Consider the following 27,001-nt stretch of genomic DNA (forward strand, 5'->3'; position numbering starts at 1 on the left):
CTCATATCACAAATACCAAACTTCTCTCCGCTCCTCTGATCCCTTCATGCGCTTCAGAGGCCCTGTGCTGATCTGGGTTGCCTGTTAGGAGGTGCTGAAGCCAGCAGCCTTATGGCAAGGCTGCTGCAGCTCCATGCCCACAAGTCCAACCAGTGAGGCTGAGCGTGTGTACTTAGTAGGCACATATACGCATGTATACAACACACATATATTGTATGCTGGGAGAGGGTGCTGGTCTGGTTCCCCCATCAGCTGTTGTTCCTCTGCACTCCTTCATGTGCATGGAGACAAACTGTTTATCACACAACCTAACATTGTCCCTTCTAGTATCCTTCCCATTAACCACCTTCTCTTCCTGCTTTTCTCCTCCCAGGTAACTCTGTGGAGAAGGTGTCTGTGCAGGGTTTGCCCGAAGGAAATGAAAATATACCTAGCTGCTTTGTGCTCTTTACACGAGAGGCAGATTCCAAGCAAGCCATGCAAGCCCCTTGCTATTTAGCCATTAAGCTCTAATCTAGCTCCCACATATTTTCTTACTAACTGACTTTGATCAGTGCCTGCAGTGGACTGTGACATGAAGCTCGGTGCTGACAGGTCCAATGACTGCTCTGCTTGTGGCCTTGCAGAGAGCAGATAGGGTGCTATAAAGTGCTTGAAAGGGCGTTGGGAAAGGTTGCTATGTGAGCGTGCTAGTGGCTGGTGATCTTGCAGCCAGGAGAGAGACATTAGCTAAAAAGGTCACAATGGGAGAAGCAGAGAGAAGGAAAAGGAGGATGAATAGAGGTGTCTTTGAATTGCTTCATCAGATTAGCAGGATGGCAAGGAAGATTTTCCTTCTGTTCTTCATGTCGTACCAGTTCTGTGAATAAAAATAGGTCACTATTTTTCAGAGCTTTTAGTCTGGCATCCTTCATGAGTTCAAATTTACTTGAAACTCAGTTCTGCTACACTGCTTTCCCTGATGAGTGGATCCCTGGATTGTGGAAGAGTCCTGCTGTGATTAGCGTGGGTACTCTCTGGTGAAGAATGACCCAGAGTGCCTCTAGTAGTATACAAAAACATCTCAAGTATCCAAAATCCTAAGATTTGGGAATGCTTAGGAAACAAGGTTTTTTTAAAATAAGAGAGAGATGATTCCATATTTCTTTGGATTGAGCTAATGGAAGCCTTTTGGTGTATTTCACTTTGTTTTTATGTAAATTCTGCATTGCCACACCATTTTCCTACTGCACAGCTGTAAGACTCAGTATGAACAGGAAATTGAAGCTAACCAGCCTCATTTCATTGTTCTCGCACCACAGAAATTACAAATATCAAGCCAAAATACAATAGAATTGCTTTGAACAGAAATAGCCCTATAAAATCTAAACAGACTGATTGTTCCAGGTATTTCTACAGACAGATTTTGGAATTTATGTCACTATGATGCCAATTTAAGGAATAGCCTACTGTTGTGCCAGTGTGACTACCAAAATAGCAGGTACTTGGTACCTGTAGAAATCATGCACATGTGAAAATTTACATTGTCTGCAGATTACTATTTGCATTTAGAAATGTGTAAGCGACATGTGCTGAAGCCTATTTTGTGCTGCTATGTGTATCTGCAGGCATGCTTAAGAATTTGTTTTTCTAGCACAAATCACTCCAGACAGTTACAATGTGTTGCCATTAAGTGTCATTGCATAGATAGCTGGGTTATAATGTTTGATCTTGATTTTAAAATAATGATTTTTCTTTTTTGAAAATGCTTGCAGCTATGTGTCAATTGACCACCTTTTAGAAAATATGTATACCCATTTTAGAAGTAATTTTAAACTTCAGATTTCTTTTATTTGCAGGTGCACAGAGCAAGATCTGCACCTGGAAACAGTTTGACAGCTAGAATGACCTGCTGTTCAACTTTTCTTGAACTGAAATCAGATGGAAAAAACAAAACTTCCCCAGTATTTGTTGTTGACCTAAATGACAATGTGGGAGACTTCAGGGTAAAATGAGCAGAACCAGAAACATTTTGCACAACACAAGAATTACCCCTATGAGGGTGACCCCATGTTAATTTCGCCAGATTCTAACTCTTCAAAAATCAGTGGTTTGCTGCTTGAGAAACTCGGAAAAGCAGAAATATTGTCCCCGTTTTAGAAATCCCACAGACAGTTGCCTGACATGGAAGACAACATGGATGTAAAAAATACATTTAAAACCCAGGAAAATACTTCCTGCCTAAGGGATTTTTCAGAGAATGGTGATGACCTAATTAATTTTAACAGTATGGTCAGTGTCACGGCTGGAAAAGCAGAGAAATACTGCAGTGGACAGGTGCATTCCCGCCCTTCAAAAGTAATCACTTATAATACAGACAACTGTTGCCTTGACACGGAAGACTCTGTATCTGGTCAGTCTCTGGCAGATGTCCAGGCATGTAAAAAGACGGGGCTCGGTAGACCTCTAAACATGAATACCCTATTCAGTGAGCAGGCAGATACTCCCATAGTAAATCACAATTATTTTGTAAAAGATGATTCTGAAAATTCTGCCACTATTCCAGAGATCTATGCAGAGGAAATTCCAAGTGTAAGTGATGACTTTTCTGATGATGACCTAGAGGATTTTGAATGTTCAGATGTGCTGACAGTGCATGAAAATGAAATCTGGAAAAAGAAATTACAGTTTTTATTAGAAAGTGATGATGAAGATGATTTAAAACTGAGTAAGGATTGTGATGGGTGTGCTTACTTCCTCAGTGAAATGCCTTGTCTGTTCCGAGTGTCAGATAACACTACGCCTATGGATACCACCATTGGCTTCTGTGGTCATCACTCAAAATTCAAAGGAGTAAATGTAAGGAGAGACCCCTCTATGTACAGCCAGTCAACTCTGCAGGCAGAGATGACTCTCACTGTTGGACACCACCGAGATAAAAGTACCAGTTTGAAAGACAAAGAAAAGTATAAAGTGCCTGTTGCATCTGCAGACATTGAAGATGACCATCCCAGAACTGAAGAAGAAAATAATGGAAGTGGCCACTCAGCTGCAGATTTCTCAACTGACAAATCAAAGAACAAGGATAATGTACGTGCCAAAGCGGACTCCTCTACTAATGGCATAGGTGCTTCTTTGACAAATCAGGCTTCAGAGACAGTGACAGAAAACATTATGGACAAGGACTTGCTGGGTGAAAGCTCATTGCTGCTAGAGGAGGGGGGAAGAAATTTGTCGGAGGAAAATGCAAGGCATGCTGTCTGTACCTTAACAGAAAATCTAAGAAGAAACCTTTTAAAGTTGTTAAACCCTAAAGAGCTTTGCAGATACGTAAGTAATATAGGACAGTCTTTCCAGACTGCAGCAGAGGTCAGGGAATCCAGTGCTCTGTTTCCCAGTCAGGAAGGTGTCATTTCAACACAAATCCCTGAGGAGACAGAAAGCTTGCAAATGCAGGCTGGTTTGTGTCATACAGAAGAGGCTGATAAAGAGTGTCATTGGGAAAGGAAAAGGACTTGGGGCCTGTCTGAGCAAAATCAGATGCCAAATGAAAATGTCTCACCCAGGGTAAGTAAAGTGTTTATCATTTAATGGAAAGAGCTGCTCTGCTGATTTGAATGCATTTTATTCCTGTTTGTCACAAAATAATGTAAAATTTAAATTACTTTGAAAGATACTATTCATGAACTTCTGAATGACAGCTACGGCTGGGAAGGAAATCTGGTTTTGAAAAAGGCCCAAATAAACCATAAGCTGTTCTAATTATAGAGTGAGACTGATAATAGTAAGAGGCACTAATGGGACTCTGGACAGCTGGATAGGGAAATCCGATATGTGGGCTATTGCACAGGTCTTATCAAAGTAATGTTTCTTTCAGTCCAGAAAGTTTCTCAAATACTTATTGTGAGCAGAGAATGTTGTGATTTACTTTCTTTTCAGTTTATACTCAAAGAACAAAATTGTCATCCGCTTATGGTGCTGGAAATCTAAAACAAATCAACAGGGGTTTGCTCTGAATTTATAACAAGGAGGGGAATTTAATCCAGAGAGTTCATGTTACGGAGGTGAATGGAGCTTTGCTTTTTAAAAATAAAACGCTGAAAGAGTCAGATATTCCAGCTGAAATGTAAAAACCAGTTAAAAATAAAACCCCAAAGTAGTAGTCTCTGTGTACTTGCATATTTTATGTCTGTTGGTAGGAAATCAACTAGGGAAATCAGTATAGTTGTACAGACTGATATGATGCTCCAGCGGTTTTCATAAGTGGGAGAATTGGATCATACTTTTTATTTCACATAGTAAAGACTGAAGATACATAAATATATATATAAGTATTAAATCATGAATAATCTTGTTATCACCAACTTTGCTGATTTGAAAGTGCACAGCTAGTTGCACAGAAAAAAACATTTATGACAAATAAACACAAGCTTTTTCCAGTTCCACATGCTTTTCTTCATCTATATCGTTTCAGCAAAAATGTATCCCAGTTCTGGGTAGTAGACTGACTTTAATCTCACCACTGGGGTGTCTTCAGCAGTCAAAAATCACTTGAATTCTTCTGCCTGAAAAACATCCATAAGTTTCTCTGTTTTTATAGTACTTAAAATTCCAATCATTTTAGCAGCACATAATGTTCTTATGATGGGGAATACCCTCCTATTGAAATTAACCTGCTGAGAATTTCTTGACAGTATGTATTACCATGGTTTGCAAGAGGCATTGTTTCATTTTTTTCCAAGTGCAGTACAAAAATTTAAATCCCAGAACCCTCTTAGCAAGGAGCAGCTGTTACGTTACTGTAAGTGCCATGGCCAAATTTCAGATTGGCTGGTTAGACTCTTGCTACCTGCAGTCAGTATGTATTTCTTCTGTTTGTGTGTCCATGACCAAAACTTTACATTAGATAAAAATTAAGTAGGAAAGAAGTATCGGTGTACACAAAAGGTCTAGAGATGAGCACAAACCAAACACCTGGTTTTAAACATGCATGAATGAAGATGAAATTTAGGTGTAGGTTCAAAATTATGTGGTCTTGAAAATGAGCCAAACAAAAGCATCCCATCTGAAAACTACTCTTTATAGCACAAGTAAAATGTGGACAGCTTCTCCCATGTCCCATACAGTAAGCCAGAAACTCCTCAGCAATCTGCTTGTGTAGCCTAAGAATCAACCTCCTATTGCTGCACACAGGTTTATGTAAAAGTGCACTGTGGTATTAGCTGGAGCCCAGCATTTGAGACAGCTCTGCCAGGAGCAAGGTGAGGGACTTGTAGCAAAAATCACAGCTGGCCGCTTTTGAAGTGTGTTGTATTTTCCCTCTCCATGTGGTGAATCAGGTCTGCTGAGAGGTACATAGCAGCCAGAGAACCACAGCACTAATTACTTAAGGATTTACACTTCCCCTTAGTGCCAAGATGCCTCTAAATGGAACAACCTTTGCAGTCTGTCTTGTGCAGCAACTGCTGTTCTGGGTGACTTCTCCTGCCATTAGATGGTCAAGGTGGGAGTCTCCTGACTCCTCTCATGACCTCATGATCTACCCCCAGGTGAAATTCTTTATTTATCTAATGCTTCAAAGCAGCTCAATTAATAATAGGTTCTAAAAGCCAACTGTACCAGCTGTATGATATTACATACTGTGCAGAGAGCTAGGAGGCTTCAGGTTTGCAGCATGTCATTCAACAGCTGGTGTCTGTTTAGTGTTCAGCCAGCAGCCTCAGCCCAAGGTACTGGTGTCACTCCTGAATTACAGAGCCCATGTCTATGGCCTGCTGAATGCCAGCAATGTTGGTGAAGTCCTGCTGGAAAGGGCAGGTTCAGAGGGATTCGAGGGCATAAGCAAAATACTTAACATTTACGCTGATACACTAGGAAGAATGGCATGTGGTGTTTGTATATTTCTAGAGCAGTTTTTTTCTGCTGATTAGATCTACTGTTCATCCTGCCATTATTTTGTTTTCACTTGTGTCAGAACAGCCTGTTCTCATAAAACTTGAGAGATACTTGGTTTGATCTTCCTGACATAAATTTATGTCACTTCTAGATAATTTTGAATTTTATTATACAAAAAGGAGAGAAGCAGAACTGACACAGAACTTCCAAGTAATCAGGTAATCTGGTTGTGCACAAAAAGTATTTTGTCTGACACATCATACTTCTGCTTTGTTAGATTCCAGGGTAGCCAAAATTGCCAGGACTGCATAGGCCAATGAAGCTGTTCATCTGTTGGGCTACTGGCCCTGTTCAATATGTTAAGATGGTAGCTATCTGCTGTTGTGTGTGATGTCCTAGAAGCTGCCATGTGTAAAGGAGAACTGTGATTTAGAGTGTTTGATTGCTGGGGCACTCTTAAGTTTAGAGCTCCCTGCTCTGAGGTTAGTACAGAAATGTAGGTGCTAGTCATGTGCACTGCACTCCAACACTGTCATGAAGGAGAGGGCGTGTGCTGGGAGCAACATGCAGAAAGATATGGGAAAAGGGTGGAAAGGTAAGAGGGGAGGAAGGAGTTGGGTTACGCAACAAAAGAAGAGGAAAATGAAACTGTTTGAAAGGGTTTCAGAACAGTTATGATGGGTTAACTCTGCCCGTGAGGGGTTAGACTGAAACCCAGCAAATGGTTTCATGTAGGCCAATAAACAGCTGGTGGATGGCAACTGGTTTAATGGCTGGCTTTGAATACAAAATGGGTGAGGAGGACTTCTGTTCCAAAACAGTAGTGAGTAAGAATTACTGTGCATGCCCAACACATCATTTTCAATCAGCTTATAGTTGTTTCGTTTTTCATTCAAATGTCTTTAAAGTACATCTCTGCCTCTTGTCTCATTTGAGTGAATAGTTGCTGGAAAAAATGAAGGCTTTTTGGTTATCTGAGCTCAAAACCTAGTCAGTTATAATTTTTTGTGAGACATGTATTCTTGCTCCCTCTTGGTGCAGCTTGCCACCACTCAGTTCTTTTGCTGGAATTTTGAAAAAACAGTTTGCCTAAATCTGTTTCCTATAACAGGGGAAGCTGGGATCCAAATCTCCTCCAACTTTGAATCTTAGCAGAAATTAGGTCTCTCATTTCTCAAAGTTTTTCACTTCATTGGAAAGTTTTGCACTCTGTATAAAATACTCAGTAGTCCTTGGGTGCAGAATAACTCTCCGTCAAGTGGTTAGCATGTTTTGTTTCTAAATATTATATTCATACTATGTGGCACAGATCCAAAAAGAAAGCGTGAGAAGCTACACCTCATCCTTTCTAATAGGCTAGAGTGGTTGGTATTTTTGCTTGAAAAGGTGGTCGTCTCAGACTTTTGCTCTGAGTCTGGCTGAGATGAGAGCTGAGCATTCCCAGGGAATGGTCTGAGCCTGAGCAGTGTGCTAAGGGGTAGGAGCTCTGCATCAGAGCAAACAGGATTCCTAGTATGAGTAACTAGAGCTCATGTAGGCTGTGATACCAACCCTGCTCGTTCAATAGGATCCACCCTAGGGCTGGCAGATAACATCCCATTTTGTCACCTGTGTTATAGTTGGCTCCAGTCTTTCCTGAGAGACACACAAAAAACCTCATCCATTGAAAATCCTCACCACCTCAGAGCATGGACCCATGACAGCTGTGCATGGTCAGCCTATTGTTCTATGTTGTTGTCAAAGGCAGAGAACTCGCTTTCTGTCCTTTGAAATACTATAGTTCTTATTTAACTTCCTCTTTTTCTGCCCCTTCAGCAGGAATAGCAGGATGCTAGCAGGATGTGCCTGTCAGTAAGCATCTGTAGGATAAAATATAGCTCATGTCTTTTGTTTCACCTGTCTAAAGCAGTTGAAATAACTACAGGTATTGAGTTTTTTAGCTAATCCAAGGCAGGTGTGCCATTTAAAGCAGAGTGTTATTTTAGGAAAGAGGAATTTGAGTGGCATTGCATGAAACAGGGAAATAGAAAGAGCCACTAAGCTACTGCTGGAGAACAGTGTAAACCAAAAGCAGTTCCAAACATGGTGGATTTGAGGGAGCTCTGATCCAGAGGCAGCGATATACTTATTGTCTGTATTCTAGGGATGGTTTGTTATAGTCCTTTTGTACAAACAGAGGGATATAAATGTAACATGGAGACTTTATTTACAGTGGAGAATTACCTTGCTAAACCTTGTTAATTCAGTGTTATTTAAAGCCAATCACTGAACAGCACACGGCCTGCCAAGCTTAAGAGCCAGTCAGATCCAGAAAGGATTTCTCTTAACTTCAGGGAAGCTGTCATTCCCACCAAAACGGGTTCCACTGCAACTCATAAAAACAGGAGTGAATATGGGATACCGAGTGCAAATACCAAAACAAGAGGTAGCGTGTAAAGCAACTAGACAACATAAATGGATCTGTCTTTATTGCCACAAGAGAGTCAATGGCTTTCAGAGCCAGAGCTTTGTTTTCAGAAAATTGTATTTTTGATCTAGTCCTGATTTAGACTTATGCATAGCTTGCATAGTAACTCAGCACTCTACAAACATAGTATGGCAGTAAAGAAACATTAAAGCGTTAAAACATTAAAGCGTTAAAAGAAACAGTAAAAAATGTAACATGTTGACCACTAAGTTGGATGATACAGTGGACTGAATAGAAGATCTCCAGACCTGAAGATGAACCAGCGCAGCTTGGGCTGAAGGGACAGATCAGTTTTACCATAACATTTGAGGTCACAGATTGGGTGCTGTTCCTCGGTTCCTGGTGACTTGAAGAAGTGACTTGAAACATTCAAGGGGTGACTTGAAACATTCTGGGAGAAGCTCACTTCACCTGTAAAACATTTTGCAGGTCTGTAGGTCATCAGTTTGGTCATCCGTGTCTTCTAGATCTCCATAGAGACTGTCAGATGAAAATGTTCCTGATATCAGATTGCCATGAAGAAGTAAAATCCTTTTAAATTTCTCCTTCTTTTCTCCGTGTTCTCCCCTGTTTCATTCCATAACTCAAGGGGTGACAAAAGTGCTCACTTACGCCATATGGTCCTTCTTTGCTTTTCATTTAATTGTTCCTGTCAGGCTTTGGAACACAATGGGTCTTATTAGCAGAGCAAGAAAACCAAGGAAGGGTCCTCCTTACATCATGATTTTACAATAGATTAAAAAGAAAGCTCTGGTTTTGAAGTGGCCGTTTCCATTTTCCTTTTACATAGCTCTTATGCAACTGACTTACCCGTTTATCCCTCCTTTATTCACAGTAACCATGGCTTTATAATGAAGGTACATGGACTGTATATTTCATGTATGAGTTTAAATACAGAAGTGTGATTTCATCTTTCTGTCATCACGCACCAGGCAGTTTGTTACACACACACAAAATTACTTGTTCTAGTGCATTCACATAATTAAATTCTCTAGTTTGTTACCATTCTTTTGTCACCCCTGAGTCGAGCAGACTGTCCAGTAATTGAAGCAATTGTTAAAATGTATGGCATTAAACCCTAGAAATCTTCTGTGAGAACAGGGAACAAAAAACCAAATCAAGATGAATAGTTCTAGGACTGTGTTAGCTGAAATAAATCTAATCTAAGAAAATACCAAAGTTAAAGCCAGCAAGGTTTCCTAAAACATGTTTAAAGGATTTGGCTATAAGTACTTTCAAACAAAAATAACATGGAGCTGATTACCACATACCCTAGGAGCACATATCCCTGGTAAATATAAATTAAAAAATTAATAAATGTGCCACTATAAGGCTTCAAATTGCATTCTGCTTTCAGACCTACTTTTGTCAAATGCAAGGCAAGGCACTCCATTACAAGTCCTCTTTTGTCATTGTATTTATTTTCCAGCCATCAGACAGTGTGTCTAGACTCTACAGTGCTGCATGTCTATAAATGCTTGAGACAGATGCTAACGTGGACAGACATACAGATTAGATAGATAAAAGGGTTCTTGAAATAATCAGCCCACTTTCCAGTGGGCATGAGAGCTGTCTATTTTCAGTCTCATACCAACAGCAGGTAGGGACTGACTGATCATATGTCTAACATACTTAGCAAGAATTCCACAGGTGTTAGTAAAAGCTGTGATTGAGGCTGCTGTGGCTGTAAGGAATAGAAAAATAAGCTCTGCTTTTCAGAGGTTTGCAGGGGAAGTGGAAGTGGCAGAAGGAGCACTAAGCTCAAACCAAATGCTCAGGACCGACTGAGAAGAGAACTGGAACTGACTCTAGAGACACGTCCAGGCCCACATCCCACTTGACTTGAGAGAAGGTGTGCATCTTAAGCTCAAAGAACTAGAGACTGGCATCTTCTCCTGCAGAGCAGACTTGAGCAGGAGACCAAGGCATTGGGAATCAGAGAGGACTGCAGTTGTGGAGCTGAGATTCCTAGGCTCAGGGTTTCTAGGTAAGTATGCACTAGCCAAGGAGTTTTGAAGACACTGTGGTGGCAACTGCATGGTGCTTGGGGTGGGAACAGCAGTTAAAGTCATTGACAAAAATCTTCTATATCTCTTCCTTCCCCATTGTCCACAGCATGTAGTCAGCTCCACATCCTACTCAAGCTGAATGGAGAAACAGAAAGGATGAAAGGAATTGCAACTGAAGTGGGTGGCTTTTGCAGCAAAGGAAAGCAATATTTGCTACAGCCGGTAATCCTTTTACCATGAACTTACGGAAACTAAGAACCTAGTGTCTGAGCAGCCCCTGCCTCTGCCTGAGCACACAGCAACTCATGGGAAATCCTTCATTGCATATCCTTCACTAAGTAACAACAGATTCTTTTCAGGACCGCTTTTCTGAATTCTGTGTCTGCCAGCACTCATTACATATTTACAGCTCTGCTGTAGCCCAGAGGACTCACCCATTATGTATCACAGTTGTTCATTTCAGCCATCCAGCACGTCGTTACAAGTTAACAAATAACTATGGATGGAACTGGGACTCGGGAGGGAAAAACCAACCCAAAACAGTTATGAAGTTGAGTTTGTGGCTGGATAAAAGCTAAAAAGTGTAAAATGTCTACAAATATTGGTGTTTTTTAAACTTAGTCTGATGTTTTTTAGCATTTCTTAATTTCTGCTGGGAGTCAGTACAAAGCTTCAGACAACCGCTAGAAAGATACATGGTCAAATGTACAAACTAATTCATGAGGTCCGTGTTGTTATAGCCTGTTAATGGCTATTTGAAAGTGAATATTTTTTTTCAAAGGTTGACTGCTAAGTTGCTCTCTACTTTTACAGATTGTTCTGGCAAATGAATGGTAACCAAAAGCATAAAGCATAATTAGTTTAGGAAACAATGCATTTTTCTCTAGTAAAAAATTGTAGGCTTCTCCATCTATGAATTGCTATGGGTGAAACATGCTCACCACCTCCATGGAATTGATTTAGAGCTGAAGAGGATTAGAGAAAATCCTGGAGAACAAAAGCTTGGCAGGGACTCCGGAACAAGAATTTAAGAATGAAAGCTCAATTCTGAGGAGAATGGTGAACGGTTTAACAGATTTTGTATGCCAGGCAGATGGCAGCACTTTCTTCATCCCATGCAAGCCCAAACATCAGCCAGTTGTTCTTCTTAATAAAGTCTGCACTCCTTGCATAAATGAAGTTCAGTTTGGCTTAGTTTAATTGAGGAATGGATTGTTTCTACATAAAGTGATGATTTGGAATATTTTGATATAGAAGAATAAAGGAGATGCAGGAGGAATATGGATTTTTATTTCCTGCGACAATTTTCCCAGCAGTGCCCCTAAGGTTGCAATGCATGTCTCATTGCTAGAGGAGGGCTGAATATGCCTTATATTGAGCAATTCATTACCACTTGGACAGAGGCAAGATCTGGAATGATCTCTATCATTCCCTTTTGAAGCGGGACTTGTCACCTCAAGGGGTCAGAGGTGACCCAAGACAAATTTCGAAGACAGCTTAAAACTGACCCAGAGATGTTAATTTCTTGGTGGGAGTCTTGTTCTGAAGTACATAGCACAGCAGACATGTGGGGTGCATTCTCTGAAACTTTTCAAGACTGATACATATTAAGAAAGCATCTTTGTGAAACTTAAGATAACAATGCCCATGATGGGAGCAAAAGGGAAGGCAAGCTCCCAGAAAACTAGTCCGGGTAGTTCCAGAAACTCATCAGTTTTGATTATGTAATAATTACATAAGTATGGTGGGACACTCTGACTGTTAGCAAAAGGCATAGACATGAATTTTATTTTATTTTATCTGTTTTTAACTAGCTGAACTATATCAGTCATTGATCTTCATCTTGATTACATTTTATATTTCTCAGCATTTGGATCCAGATCTGAAACTTACCAGGGTTCAAGGCTGTTAAGACCCAGGAGTTGGATTGAAATCCATTAGGTTGATAGCTACAAGTCAGAAACTTGACTATTGACAAATACTAAAAAAAAAAAAAAATTAGGTACATTTCAAGCCAGAATTCTAGTTCAGGCCTGTGTCAAGCAACATTCTAATTTTTAATTACATTTCTCTTTTTTTCTTCTTTGTAGAATCAAGGTGCTAATCTTAAAATCTTTACCCAGAATTGTGAGAGACTATGTATGGAGCCTGGAACAGAAAAGGAGGGCATCTTCATGACTTGTGAGAGTGCAGGAACCATCCACCCAGCTTCAGAAATGCTCTGTACTGAAAAGACATTACAAGTAAAAAATGCAAATTTACAGACCTATTCTCAACACCATGCTCCTTCTGATAAGAGAGAAAGTTGTCACCAACAAGTCTTTTGTGAACAAGGAATTAATATTATTAGTAATGGCAACAAATCAAAGAATGATATTTCACCTTTTCCTTTATGGGATACGGACTCTGTTCCTGATAAACAAGAGTGTTTGTGTGCTGTTCTCTCTTCTGCAAAGCTATGTGATGAGCCAAGGGAGGGAGAGCAAAGGTATAGTTTTGACTCACATGATAGCAACGACACAGATATTCTCTGCAGTCTATCATGTGATGAATCTCTGTTTGAAGCTAATCCCAAGTCAGTCCTGGAATCTGGAGAACCTGAGTGCAAAGGAGATGCTGATATATCTGCAGTGCATGACAAGCTGTGGAAACTTCTTCATGAAGATGACTCAGACTATCAAATCCCATTTGAAAACCGGGGGATCACAAGTTTAGAAATTAGGCTGACAGATAGCAAAGTCAGAGAACTGAACTTTGTACAGGAAACCTGTTCTAATCATCCTTTGCCAATAAATTTGATAGAAGAGCAGGAACCTATTACACAGCCAGCTAATAGACAAAGAACAGAGAAAGAAGACTGCAATGTTTCTAATAACCTACTTAAAACAGATGAAGCATGTAACAGTGCATCCATAGGAAACATTTGTCTTGCACAAGTGGTAGAAACAGATGGTATATGTCTAGATTCTAGCACTGGAAATAAAACGGAAACACCATCCATTTGTGTTTCAGCAAATAGTATCATCTTAAATACAGGGGAGTGCTTGGAGCGGAAGCCAAATCAAACATTAACTGACAGTAATGGATCCATTCAAATGACTGTTGCTCGGGAAGGAAAGCTTACCATTAATAATGCTTCACAAACATGTGATGCAGTTTCTCCTCAAAGACTGAAAAATGCTCAGAGTAGTAATTTAGCATATGACAAAGAAAACCCAGCTTACATGTCAGATAAGTCGCATGGGACAACTGGACAATTACTTCATACTGAGCACAACATATCCTTGATAAATGAGTCTGTAACTGGTAAAGGGTGTCATTTTAGAGACTGTTACCCAGCAAGAAAAGAACTGGCTTATTTCCCTGAAGAGAAAGACATTTTCCCTGGTGAAAATACCAATCAGTTTACACATGAAGAACACTCTTCTATTAACACCATACACAAAAGTTATGAAGAGAATTTACAAGAAAAAGGTAATCACTCAGACTTGAATGCACAAAATGACACTAATTCTGACAGTTATCATCTTTCAAAAAATAATGACTGTCGAGATTTTCAAGTTGTTTCTAATGCACAGAAATACAGTTACCTAATGCAATTGCCTAATTTAATTAAGATTCCTGAAACCATAACACGTAAGAATTTACCCCAAAATATAGACCAACTGACAGAAATAGAAAAACAAGAAGTGGCATATACTCCTTCTTCTGAGGATCCATTTTTAAGAGATTTTTATGTAGAAGTGCCCAGATATGAACCATGTAAAACAGAAGAAGAACAGAGAGAGATTTGCATAGGTGATGAACAAAGGGCTGAAACTTCCTGTGGCTCAGGAGTTAGTCATGTTTCAGAGAGTCAGACTGCAGTTTCCTCTCATAATACATCAGAACAACATGTATTTTTTGTCGACAGCACCTTCAAGTCTGATAAAGAGTTAAAAACAGAGTCTTCAAAAAATCACACGTATGCATCTGGAAGTGTAACATCAGTTAGTACGCCACTGCCTAGAAAGACTCAAAATGAATACCACAGCATAGCAAATGAGGATTATAGAGATACCAGTAATCAGTTAGATATCCAACAACTGACTGTAAAAGAAACATTGCCATTCTTCACACCTGTAAGCCAGTCAGAGGGCCTTCTTACCAGTATATCAACAATGGGGTGTCCTGGCACAGGAAGTCAAGTAAAAGAATCCACACAAACTGCAGTCAAACTAGATGAAAATTGGAGTGCGCTGGAAACTTTCTGCAAAGTATTGCAGGATCAGTTCCATAGGGTACCTGAAGAAAACAAGGAGGAAGCAGTCTTGTGTGAAAATAAACGAGAGATTCAAAGAGCTATTGAATATAACCCAGATGAAGCTGAAAGGAAGTCTCCTTTGCACACTGGCTCCAAGGCCCAGAGACAGATTATGAATATTAGCACTGAGCAGTCCTGGTCTGACTTGATCTCTTCCAGCAAGCTAACTGAGGTTGATAATTCAATTAAGTGTACTGAGTATGATAAAGATGAAGAAGTCATGACATCAGAGAACATAGTAAGTGGTTTAGTTAATTTGCCACCAGTTGATTCAGGGAGCAACCAGTATTTTCAAGAGCAACCACCCTACAGCAGAACTCAGCCATTCTCCATAGTGTTGACCACATATGATCCATTCCCAGTCAATGCGGAAACGCTAAGAAATCAAGAAGGATTGAAATCCTACCAGACATCACCAACTGTTGCTGAGCCTGAGCCCATCAAATGTAAACAAGACACAGCAAAGAGTGGGCATTTAGCTACTGGAGCTAAGAAGAAATTACCACCAGCAACACTGTCAAAAAAACCCCGACTGGAGGAGAGAGGAAATGTCAGCAAGGATCCTAGCTGTGTTAAAGAGTCTGTGAAGAGTGAGGCAGGCATGATTCATAAAGAAGATAGAAAAGAGCAAAGGAAACTAATTTTGAAAAAGGATACCAAAGGTAAGAGAAAACTGATTTTCATTTCTGTCCTTTCCCATCGTTCTGGCTACAGTACAAAATTCAAATTCATTAAATACACTGCAAGCCTCCTTTAGTCTAAATCATATCAGCTAAAGGTGTCCTGCCCTCACTGATGTTAATTTCCAGTTCTGTGAACTTAGTAACTAGTGCTGTCCCTGTGCCACAGAGCTGAACCCTCCCTAACATCCTTTTCGTAGCTGGCAAAAATGTGTTAAATTTATGAACCTATTTGAAATAGTTACTTCTTCATTTGTCTCCTCGCGTAACATTTTCAGGAATGTATAGCATAATGGTACCACATAACCACACAATACAGCAACTGCAAGCGCAGTACTTGCACGTTGTTATGTTCCCACAGGGCTGTATTCCCAGTTATGCTCCTACACTGTGGCTCCCAAATGCAATTACCCTCTCGTGGTTACCAAATGGTTTTATTACTAGCAAAGTATTACTGTTATTAGTAGGGTACCACTGATAAACATAATGTTTTGCAGTCCTATCTGATGACTGATGGCTGGTTCTGCATTCATTTTCACCACTGTTGGTCATAAATGACACTGATGAAATTAGCAATATTAAATTGACATAGAAAACATAATTGAAATGAGGTTCAGGTTGCTTGTCACAGTCTCTAGGAGGTTGCTATTAGGTAAAATGCAGACAGAAGTAGCAACAGTGTAACAGCTAGACAGATGAGGTATTTGTGGTTTCTATGGATACTTTGCAAGGACCAAGGTCTTATTTTTACCTTTTGACATTACATTTCATGTTCACATCATAAAATAATTTAATAGGTCAGAGCAAGACTGAACAGTGACTAAAAGTAAGCTACACAACTATGAAGCTCTTCAGAGAGTCTAATTACAGTGGGGTCTGGTGAGAGTTCTACTTTTCCAATCACATTTAAAAAAAACCCAAACTTTTCTCTGTTTGAAGATGTGTCCTTTGCCAGAACCAAATGTGTGGGAGGAGAGACACATTCCTTCAAAGCAGAGCAAGCAAACTGCAATTACTGAGAAATGCCTGATCTTTTTCCATGTACCTGAGGCTATGCTTGAAAAATGTTTTAAACATTCAGGCTTGCATCAGATAAGACTGAATTTTCTTAACCTGCTTCTGATCTGCTTTAGTCTAGACTGAAATGAATGTATGTTTGTACTTCAGAGAATTGTGTGGACCTTTTCCCAGCATTATGGGAAGGTTGGTATGGTTAGTCTGGTATATACTCAGTGTTCTCTTTTGTATTATTTTCAGCTGCAGGAGGGACGACTTTGTGGTTAGGGCAGGGAATCTAGAGCTGTTAGTTCTATTTACAGTTCTGTCACATACTGTCTGTGTCATTTTAGCCCTGATTCAGCAAGATTCTTAGGCCTAAGGACTTCAGTGACTACAAGTTAAACATAGCAATGAATTCCAGGTGCCTGACCCTTGGAGTTGGATCCAGCATTCCTTCGGCATTAGGTGTGGAAAGTTAGACTGCTGGAATGGCATCGCTGAGGGAGATGTGTCATGCCAGCTCATTCAGAGTGCAGCAGCTCAGAATTAATACAGTAGGAGACATAACATCTTGTATTTTATATCCCTTACATCTAGCAGGGATGTCTCACTTGAGCACAGGGATGTGTCATGATCCCAAAACCTTTCCCTAAGTATATATTGATTCCCTTTCTTTCCAAGTACCCTCCATCCTCCCGCTCACGCCATGCCCACGTGCAGAAGATGCTGGAGCATTCTGTGAGGCAGAAAACAAGTCTTAGCAGAGAACCAGGTTATCAGGACCTTCCCCAGACTGGGCAGAGTGCTGTCTTTCTGTAACCTGAGTGATTCTTGGATTTGTTCTACACGATGGTCAATGTTTAGCAAAAGAACCGTGCCCTATGGCTGGAAAGGTAGGGACTTTCTGTAGAGGCGGGAAATTAATCCTTTGAAACTGAAGAGGGAAGCAAAGGCCACTGACATTACCAAATGCAGATATCTAACCACTAAGTGGGGGTTCCTCCCTTCAGCTGTGTTTTAAAGGAAATGGTGCCATCACTGCATCTTGCAAAGAGTCTCATCCTGGCTAGGTATGTTCCAAGAACACCTTGGAGACTGGGCATCTCCTGGGACTTAAAGTCTTTTCTCTCAAAGGCTGTGATCAGTTAAAAAAATCTACTAGGTACAAGTATTCAGTTAATATGAATTCTCATTATGTAACCATATGGTATGCTGTACCTTTGTGGTGTCTTTTTTTTACTGATAAAACCAGCTGGTCCTTTAGTTAGAGAGAATGTGTTTTGACTAAGAAATTATTTTATGTCGATGACTTTTCAGGCTAGAACTTCCCTTGGGTCCTATTCCATAAATTCAAAATGTCTTTGCATTGAAAACATTTCTATTGACTGTGGGGGGCACTGAATCAGTCTTTTAAAACCTCTGTATTTTAAAGCCTTGGTTTCTGCATCAGAAGAAATCATAATTATTTACCAGTGTTGTCAGATTCATATTAACATCTGCAAATCATTCTGGGATTCCTTTAAAATGCCAAAACAATATCATTATGTTCTAATCCTAAACTGTGGCTCTTCTGTTTCAAGCTCCCAAGCTGCTGAAGAAAATCCAAGCAGAGTTGTTCCCTGACTGCTCTGGAAATATTAAGCTATGCTGTCAGTTTGGTGACCTTCATAGTGACTCCACCATTACATGGACTAAAGATTCCAAGTTACTAGCTCGACTGCAGAGAAGGTGAGTGAATGTTTCTGAAGGACTGGTAGTTTCTGAATAGCTTTTGGGAAAATATGCAATTGATTCACTCTTGTACCTGTTGAGAGATTAGTATGATAGGTGCAAATAATAAGTTTAAACAGGGTCATTAAGAAGCATATCTTCACACAGTGCACTAATATTGGTCATAGTTTGCATTCCATCACCAGTAATTCCTCTCAGCCTGTTCATAACCAGTCTCATCCAACTTTCAAGTACTGTAAAAGATCAAATGAAGTTTCAACCTCAGCACCCAGCCAAACAACGTAAACATGCTTGGTTAATATGTGGGAGGCTGTCTGTCCTTGTGTGGTGGAAGTGAATTGCTGAAACAACTAACATGCAATGTAGAGCTTGACGTGATTATTCCGCAGAAGCAATACAGACTGGGGGATGAATGGATTGAGAGCAGCCCTGCAGAGAAGGACTTGGAATACTGGTGGAGAAAAAAATGGATGTGAGCCGTCAATGTGCACTTGCAGCCCAAAAAGCCAATCATATCTTGTGCTGCATCAGAAGAAGTGTGGCCAGCAGGTCAAGGGAAGTGATTCTCCTCTACTCCGCTCTCATGAAACCCCACCTGGAGCACTGCGTTCAGCTCTGAGGTCCCCAGTACAAGAAAGACATGTACCTATTAGAACAGGTTCAGAGGAGGCCACGAAAATGATCCGAGGGCTGGAACACCTCTCCAGTGAAGAAAAGCTAAGAGAGCTGGGGTTGTTCAGCCTGGAGAAGAGACAGCTCTGGGGAGACCTTCTTGTGGCCCTTCAGTATTTAAAGGGGGCTTCTAAGAAAGATGGAGAGAGACTTTTTACCAGGGTCTGTAGTGAAAGGACAAGGGACAACGGTTTTAAACTGAAAGAGGGTAGGTTTAGAATGGACATAAGGAAGAAATTCTTCACTATGAGGGTGGTGAGACTGGCACAGGTTGCCCAGAGAAGTTGTGGATGCCCCATCCCTAGAAGGTCAGGTTGGATGGGGCTTTGAGCAACCTGATCTAGTGAAAGATGTCCCTGCCCATGGCAGGGGGGTTGCACTAGGTCATCTTTGAAGGTCCCTTACAACTCAAACCACTCTGGGAGTCTATGATTCTACTTTGAACTTCATATTCTGTATCGAATGGAACTTGAAGCTGATTGGATTAAACTATGGGAGTTGAATTTAAGGAAGAATGATCTCTCCCCTCAACCCAGCCAGTTAAGCTGACTCTGAGTGACAAGAAGCAGTCCAATGAGAAGGGTGGAAGTAAAAGCTTCTTAAGGCCTTTATCAGGATCTTTTCCAGCTTTTCTTAAAACTCCGTTTTTATGAAACGAGTTATTTTCTTCTGTAGCAGTAATGACATTCTTATCGCATAGCTCTTAAAATCTGTTTTTAATGTTTCAAAAATACAAAATTAACATTACCCAAAGCAAAAAAAGAAAAGATTTTTCCATCAGAATGCACAATTCTGTGAAAGTGAGTAAATTTTGTAGGAAGGCATCTTCTAAGATGTTCTTTTAAGGGGAGAGAAAAAGTTGCACGAATTGGTTAAACTTCCCATGTCATTCTGATTCTTGTTGTTTTAACTATACTGATTTTGATTATTGTATTACAATATCCATTGTAATATTAGTACATACCATTATCTGCTAAATAATTTTGCAGTGTTTTAACAAATAAACATTGCAGAGATATCAAATTTATCAGTTTTTGCAGTGATAACAAGTAAAATATGTGATAACATAAAATATTTGCATTTTAACTTCATAGGATAAATATATTTCAAAATGTTGGAATGAAAGTGAAATATATAACAGAGATTTAGAGTAAGAGAGATTCCTAATTACAATTTTTCCTTCAAAAATGTTCAGTAGAGTTCAGTGGAAATCTCCCTTCCATCACAATAAAAATCCAATTAATTGTTTTGTGTGTACCCAAGCACTGTTTCTTCTTTTGGAAGTATACATCAGTCTACAGAAATACATAATCTGGACTGTTTGGTACATCTTAGCTTTTACTTTCAATAGGGGGCATTTACAGGAAATTTGGCAACAAATCTTTAAATTTTTATTACCTGTCAACACATGGAAATATGTGTATTGAAAAATACACATTGCTAGTAATATTAATATCTGCTAAGTAATTTAATTTAAAAACTATTGTTGGACAAATATGTTCTCCAGTATGCCAAAATATCATGAAACTTCATGCTGCCAACAAAACTGTGCACATCTTCACTAATTCACTTCACAAAAGCTCTGAAGCACAATAGCCAGGTCTCCATAATCCCTGCATGGATTATCTGGCTTGCAGATAAATACTTCCATGGACATCCACTGTGGTACATGTGAAAACCTTCATGGTCTAAGAGGACTTGTTCACTCAGGCATAGCACTGTTTCAGTGTGGTTTTATTGCTGCCAGAGCCAGCTTGGGTCTGCAAGTACTGTAACTGCATTCGCGTGTCATTGCACCCCTGTTAATAATATCTGCCTTTGATCCATTTGTGAAATTGTGTATACAGACATCAGAGAGTAAACATCTAGCTTGAAAAAAGCAAAGAAACAGAGAAAGCTGAGTGAGGAGTCAATATTGAGGAACAGCATACAACATTTTGGGCTTTTATATGTTCATACTTTATATATTTGGCCATGATATTGATAGGGATATTAGAATGCCTTTTGGTGTGATTTAATTATTTTTAGATTTGATTGAGGTACTTTCCTCTCAGAGTGTAGTAGGATCATCTATTGTGAAACACATAATAGGCTGAATGCTTCTAAGTATTTCACTTCTAAGTGAAATAAAATATTTTGTCTACTTGCATCATATTTAAATCAATCTTTGCAGTGAGGGACAGAAATTCCAGGGACAGGAGGAGAGATACGTGGAATAATCAGGAAAGGTCTTTTAAAAGTATTAACGTGGAAAATTAACATCTTCTGTTCCAGTGCCCAGGATGACTCTCCTGTCTCTTTGGCAATAGCTAAAGCCAGTAACAAAGACCAGGGAATGTATTATTGCTGCTTGAATAATATGTATGGAAAGGTGACTGCTGAGTTTAATCTGACTTCTGAAGGTAAATCCCAGTTTATAATTTTAATTAATAATAATAATGACAATGGCAGTTTCCTTTTTTTTTTTTTTTTTTTGGCTACAAAAGCTGTTTCTTTGTTTCCTTGTAGTATTGGAACATCTCTCAAGTTTTCAGAATTGGGAAGGTAAGTACACACATCTGCTTGAATGTGTGCTCTAATCTTTGTTCCTTCTGATTTCCAAGTAGAACAAAAGATGGAAAAATACAACCAGACTGAGACATTTTTACAGTTATCCCGTGGGAAACTATGGGAATCCCTTGAAGCCATTGAATCAGTATTGTGTTTTTGCTAGCTGTCTTTCCCTTTTTGCACTCACCTTTGCTGTACCATCAAAGATAAAATTTCGCTTTAATTCATGGGAGTTTTGTAGGTGAAATACCCTCCTGTAGGATGGAATGGTTTGTGTAGAGTATGGAGTACCTGCTGTGACAAACCATTGATTTGAACTTGACTGTGTAACTCCTTGTTAGCTTGATGCACTAGCACTTCACAAACAGTAAACAATGAAATAGCATTGCATCGCATCATGCAGAGACACAGGCACACACAGAGTACTGAAAGCTCTTTTGGCAGAAAAACTTGCCAATGGTGTTTGAACACATGGTCTTTGCAAGTCACCTGCTATGTAACTTTAATCCAAGAGAAAGACGGGCATGAAGATTTGGAATGCTTTCCCCATATGTTAACTTGCATTTAATCACACTCGGCATATGTCTTGCTGTGCTACAGCTAAAGATAGACAGTGCATTGCAAATTGGTTTATCATTTCTGAACACACTGTACTAATCAAGTACTTCATTCGGCCAATTGATTTTTCTTTCTTTTTCTAGAAGAATAAAATTAAACGTTTAGTTCCTTGTTAACATGAAGACAGGACTTTTCATGTAACAGCACTGTATAACTTTTGATCAACAGAGAATTTTAGGTGGAGTTAAGGAGCCTTCTAATTCTAGCTTTATATGTGCACTGTTTCCTCTGTGCTTCAAAGAGAGGCAATAGTGTACAGAGTCTAAACCAGAGATAACTACAAAGGGGAGCTGGAAGGACTGCATTGCTGCGTAGTATACACCTTTTGTTCTCCTATTTATCTTTTCCACTGATGTTCATTGAAATGTTGTGATTACAGAGACTTGAAGTGCAGTTAGAATTGTTTAGTTTGTCTCAGTGCTTAACCTTCACCACTTCTTTTTCCCCCTATATTTTTTTTCCGTTTGTATTCCAGTGATCATTTAAAAGGGTGAAATCCATAATCCTGCTTGATTTCAGTTGTAACAAACTCAGGCACACATTCTTATGCTACTGGTACCTTCAAAATCCACAGGTGGGGGCATAAGAGAAATATACCAATTTCTCCTGAATATAAAGATCACTAAAATTGATCTATTTGCTTTTTGATTGAAAAGGCTTTGACTAGGAAAGGCATGTTTCCATCATGGTTGTATAGGATAAGGACTGAGACCTCTTTCAGCTGAGTGTCTCTACAAACATGTTGGCAGAATCTTTCCCTGAAAAGATTCCAAGCTGAAAGCTAAAAGAAGCTCTGGTTGTACCAGCAACTTCTGGCTTTTCTGAAAAGACAGGCTAGCTTTGGAAGAACGTGCTCTGAGCACATTGGGCACAGAACTGTGTTCTACTTTTAAATTCATATCTACATACACTGCTGTACATTAGCTTTATTACTGTCTCTGTCTTCCCAAAAAAGCAGAGTTGGCAGGATCTCTGTATTCCCTCAATGGCTCTTTAGTTCTCAGTCAGCTTGACTTACTTCACATTCATTTGAAGCTCCAGTTTACAACTCCCCTAAAAAAACAAGATTCTGTGGTCTTTACCTCTGTTTTTTGTTTGCTACACTCTGTATTCTCTCCTTATGAACCTGAACTGCCACCTTTCTCCATGCTGGCTTTCGACAGTACAGGCAACAAGCTAAATTTAGAGGAGCAGGGTCTCAGCCCCTTATTAACACAAGTGAGGCCATGTATTCTGTGTCCATTGGGCATTTTCTTTAATACTCTATGGAGAGATGCATTTGTTCTCCCATGTCCACCCCTTTCCATGTGACTGCAGAAGGATGTTGTGCAGAATGAAGTGGCATTGTGTTTTAGGTGTGGAAGAAATTGAATTCATGCAGCTCATGTTCAGAGAAGATTTCATCAGTGACAGCTATTTTGGTGGGAACCTGCATGGAATAATAGCTACAGAAGAGCTTCACTTTGGTGAAGGCATGCACCGGAAAGCCTTCCGAAGTAAAGTGATGCAAGGCCTCGTGCCAGTGTTCAGTCCTGGCCACCCCTGTGTTCTCAAAGTGCACAACGCGATCTCATATGGGACCAAGAGTAAGGATGATCTGGTTCAAAAGAACTACAGACTAGCACTGCAGGTAAGCTTCCCCTGTCCTTTGTAAGCAAGAATTGTGGGGAAAAGCTGTCTTGCAAATATTGACAGATGATCTCTTAATTGTTTTGAGTAATATTCCATAGGCATATCTGTTTGTAATATAGGAATGCTATGTCCAAAATACTGCAAGAGAGTATGCGAAGATATATGCAGCTGAAGCTGAACCCTTGGAAGGCTTTGGGGAAGTACCAGAGTGAGTATATATCTATTTTTATATACATATACACGTATGCGTGTGTGTATTGTCCTGTGCCACAGCTGCCCACTGGCTGCTAGGAGTAATTACTAAAGAAGAAGAAAGAGGAATCCTGAGAACAGTGTTACAGCTGGAGTTATGACCTAAATAATACTGAGTATCAAGGTGGTGAGAGAGATTCCATTCCCCTTAGAGAAGGATAATAAGGAGTGACGACAGTAAATAGCAGGCAAAAGGCATGATTTTGATATAAATTTAGAGGAAATTATTCATGTTAGTGAAGTAACACCAGTAGGTGATACTACTAGTATCATCTAGTAACAGCAGTAGGGGATAAGTCAGGCCTTCCAACTTTTCATTAAAAATGAAATCTTGAGAGAAATCATGATCATTCTAAAGCTGGTATGAAGTCACTCCATAGGCAAGTTTTCTATGTAAAGAGAGGCTTAAGTCAAAAAGCTCAACTCTGATGCTAGATTTTCCCAAAGATTGGTTTATTTCGTATCAGAAGTTTTCCATTTCCTGAATATGTGTACATCAGACCAATAGCTCAATACAGGTTCACCTCTGCCTCTGAAGCTGGGAAGTGGCACCTTGAGGATTTCGTAATAGATCTTTTTCAACGGATTTCTTGTTCCAGTGTCAGGCTACTGTGTAGAGTTGAGTTTGCAATGGATGGTTGAAATTCCATCTGCCTTGCTTCAAGGATAAGACCTACATGCTGAATCTCCATCTCCATTTAGATGACACAAGATCTGCTCAGCTGCACTGATTCCCTGAAAAAAAGGACCACTTAAAACACAGCCTCTGGAATGATTCCTTAAAGCAGCCTTTTCAGGATTAGAAACAGTGATGGAGATGGCAGCGGAATCTTTTAGGGAAAATATTTGTGCAAGTCAGCTTCTTTTCTGGAAATATATTGCTCTTGGTAAGATTTGTGTTTGAGAGATTTCTCTAGGCACAGGATATAACCTCTAGTTTTGATATGAGAGAGAGAGCAGTATCCTACAAAAACTAGAAGTCTGGTGCAAATAACAGACACATGGAAGGTTCAGATCTGGTGCTCTATTCTAAACAATTGGCTGGAAGACAGCAGCTAGGAGCAAGAAGAGATAATGTGCATATGCTTCTGGTTTGCTTTTTAATTTCAAAATTTTAAGGCTAGATTCCTTTCTTCTAGCCAGCCCTTGTCAGACCAAACTTGCATTTAAAAGAGGGTATATTCCTTGCAACATTTTATAAGAGAAATAGAGCAAGAGAAAAGTCATCCACGTTCTCCAGGGTTAGCTTTAAAGCTACAGCCTTAGCCTATCTGTGCACGTTTGACTGTAAGAGAAAGCTGGGGAAAGGATAGAGGAAGCACTGCCCTATAATAGTCAGTGGCCTGGCAGCTAGACATTTATAAAAGGGCAGGAGGGGGAGAGAGATTCTGTGGTCTTGAGGTTACTTACGATACTTCCACAATGGAGTAGTACTAACATTTCCTTTAACCAGTGACCCATTTATTTTCCTTTCAGTGTGCAGTAATATGAAACTATATGGAGCCTTATATACTAGTACTAGTTGTTCACTTTAATGATACTGGTAGAGTTAAGCTGATCTCATACCTTGAATGAGTAGGTTAGAACTAGACAAGTGCCTACAGTCGCAGTGATTGTTCCTTAGAAAGAGAATAACTACTAGTATAAAGGCCATTTGTACCAGTTTAACTGCATGTGCTATAACAATAAGAGTAAAATATCACATTTTACAAATTTACATATTTATCACAAATAAATTAATGGTGTCAATAAAGCTTGATTGTGGACTAGGACTGGAAGACTTATACAGAAGGGCTCTAGTTATATGTGGTTCTCTGTCCCATGACTAACTCTTCTAGACCTCCTTTCAATGTATATAGAGTACATATGTACATTCACGATTCTGCCAGTTCCAGAATCTACTACAAGTATGTCTGGAAGCAACTATACCACCCCTTTGGCAGTGTTGCTCTAAGAGATAAGGCTGTTTGTAAGAAAGCAAGTAACTAGAAACCTGTTTTGTGGTGACAGTCATTTCTCCCATTTGTTCTGAGATACTGCTAGGAGCTCTTTTGAGCTAGCTGATAAAATATGGTTATGTTCCGTTACCAGCTCCAGCTGAATGGCTTTCCAAAATGACCTTATCTCAGAGCAGTATTAAATTCCACTCTAATATACACTGATGTCACTTTTTTGCTTACTCTAAGGTTTTAATTTTGGAGATTTATACTGTAGTATCGGAGTGCTGCCTAACAAGAATGCTGAGTTTTTCCAGTGTAAGTACAAACAGAAGGCAGCTATCTGTGAGGTAGAACATTGCTTTCCAGACAGCAGGAACTTTGGTAACCAAGAAGTTCATGTTGCCAGTGAGACAGATACTTCCTTCCAGACTATTGTCATTATGACTTCACATTCAGTCTTTGTCTTTGGGAAGACCATGAAACCCCAAGCAAAATTTTATTTGATACTGGATATGAGGTTTTGGCATGGTGCATCTTTAGACATAAATGGACCTAGCCTGTATTCCTACAAAACTTTGTAAGTCTTTCTGGCTAAACTAGCTCAATTTCTAAATGAATAAAATGAGACAAATTTTGTCAAGTTTGCAATTTCCTGAAAACTTCATACAGAACTAGCTGCAGTTTTCTGACCTGGATTCAAACTTTGCTGAAGCCCAAGAATCTTCAGATTCTAGATTTTCACTTGAGTCAACTTGTCTTGAAAATCTGATGATCTTTCCAGAGACTTTCTTGTTTCCTCTTACTTTTTTGATAAAGTAGTTGCTTTGTATTTTCATTATCAAAAGTGTTTGCTAATTTTGGATGTGTCAGGTTTTAGAAGTCTAGTCTGAGAAATCCTCCACTTACACTGGTCTTGGGCAAAGCACTTTCTGGAGTGGATCAAATTTGCAGGTGCTTAACACCTCAGAAAGACTGAATCATATATCAGTCAGACTGAGCAGCTAAAGCAGTGATACTCCAAAATAAGCAAGCACCCTTTATTGTGCAGAGTTTAGATTTTGGGATGTAGTAAGACAACATTAGAAAGTATGCTTTGAAAAAGTTTACATCTGAGTAAATAATACAAAGAAATAAGCACATAGAGGATAATGCAATTATGTTCTAGAGCTACCTAGAAATCTGAATCTTGCCCAGATGTCTCCTGGCTTGGTTTAGACTTGGTAGCTGTTCATTCACTCTCTGAGATCATTGTCCACTTTGTCTGTTTCTTACTC

The 27,001-nt window shown here is 39.6% G+C and overlaps 1 protein-coding gene across 1 annotated transcript in view; it reads left to right on the forward strand.

Moving 5' to 3' along the window:
• The window catches only part of LOC143171865 (alpha-protein kinase 2-like), a 45,198-nt gene that overhangs the window by 8,997 nt on the left and 9,200 nt on the right, over positions 1–27,001 (forward strand). The window contains exons 4-10 of the mRNA XM_076360973.1: positions 1,839–3,546; positions 12,441–15,315; positions 17,913–18,060; positions 21,010–21,137; positions 21,244–21,279; positions 23,259–23,533; positions 23,655–23,743. Coding sequence (XP_076217088.1) covers positions 2,164–3,546; positions 12,441–15,315; positions 17,913–18,060; positions 21,010–21,137; positions 21,244–21,279; positions 23,259–23,533; positions 23,655–23,743 — 4,934 coding nt within the window. The 5' untranslated portion in view covers positions 1,839–2,163. The remainder of the gene's footprint in view (positions 1–1,838; positions 3,547–12,440; positions 15,316–17,912; positions 18,061–21,009; positions 21,138–21,243; positions 21,280–23,258; positions 23,534–23,654; positions 23,744–27,001) is intronic.

Source organism: Aptenodytes patagonicus, chromosome W (genome assembly GCF_965638725.1).
Source record: "Aptenodytes patagonicus chromosome W, bAptPat1.pri.cur, whole genome shotgun sequence".
Lineage (NCBI taxonomy): Eukaryota > Metazoa > Chordata > Aves > Sphenisciformes > Spheniscidae > Aptenodytes > Aptenodytes patagonicus.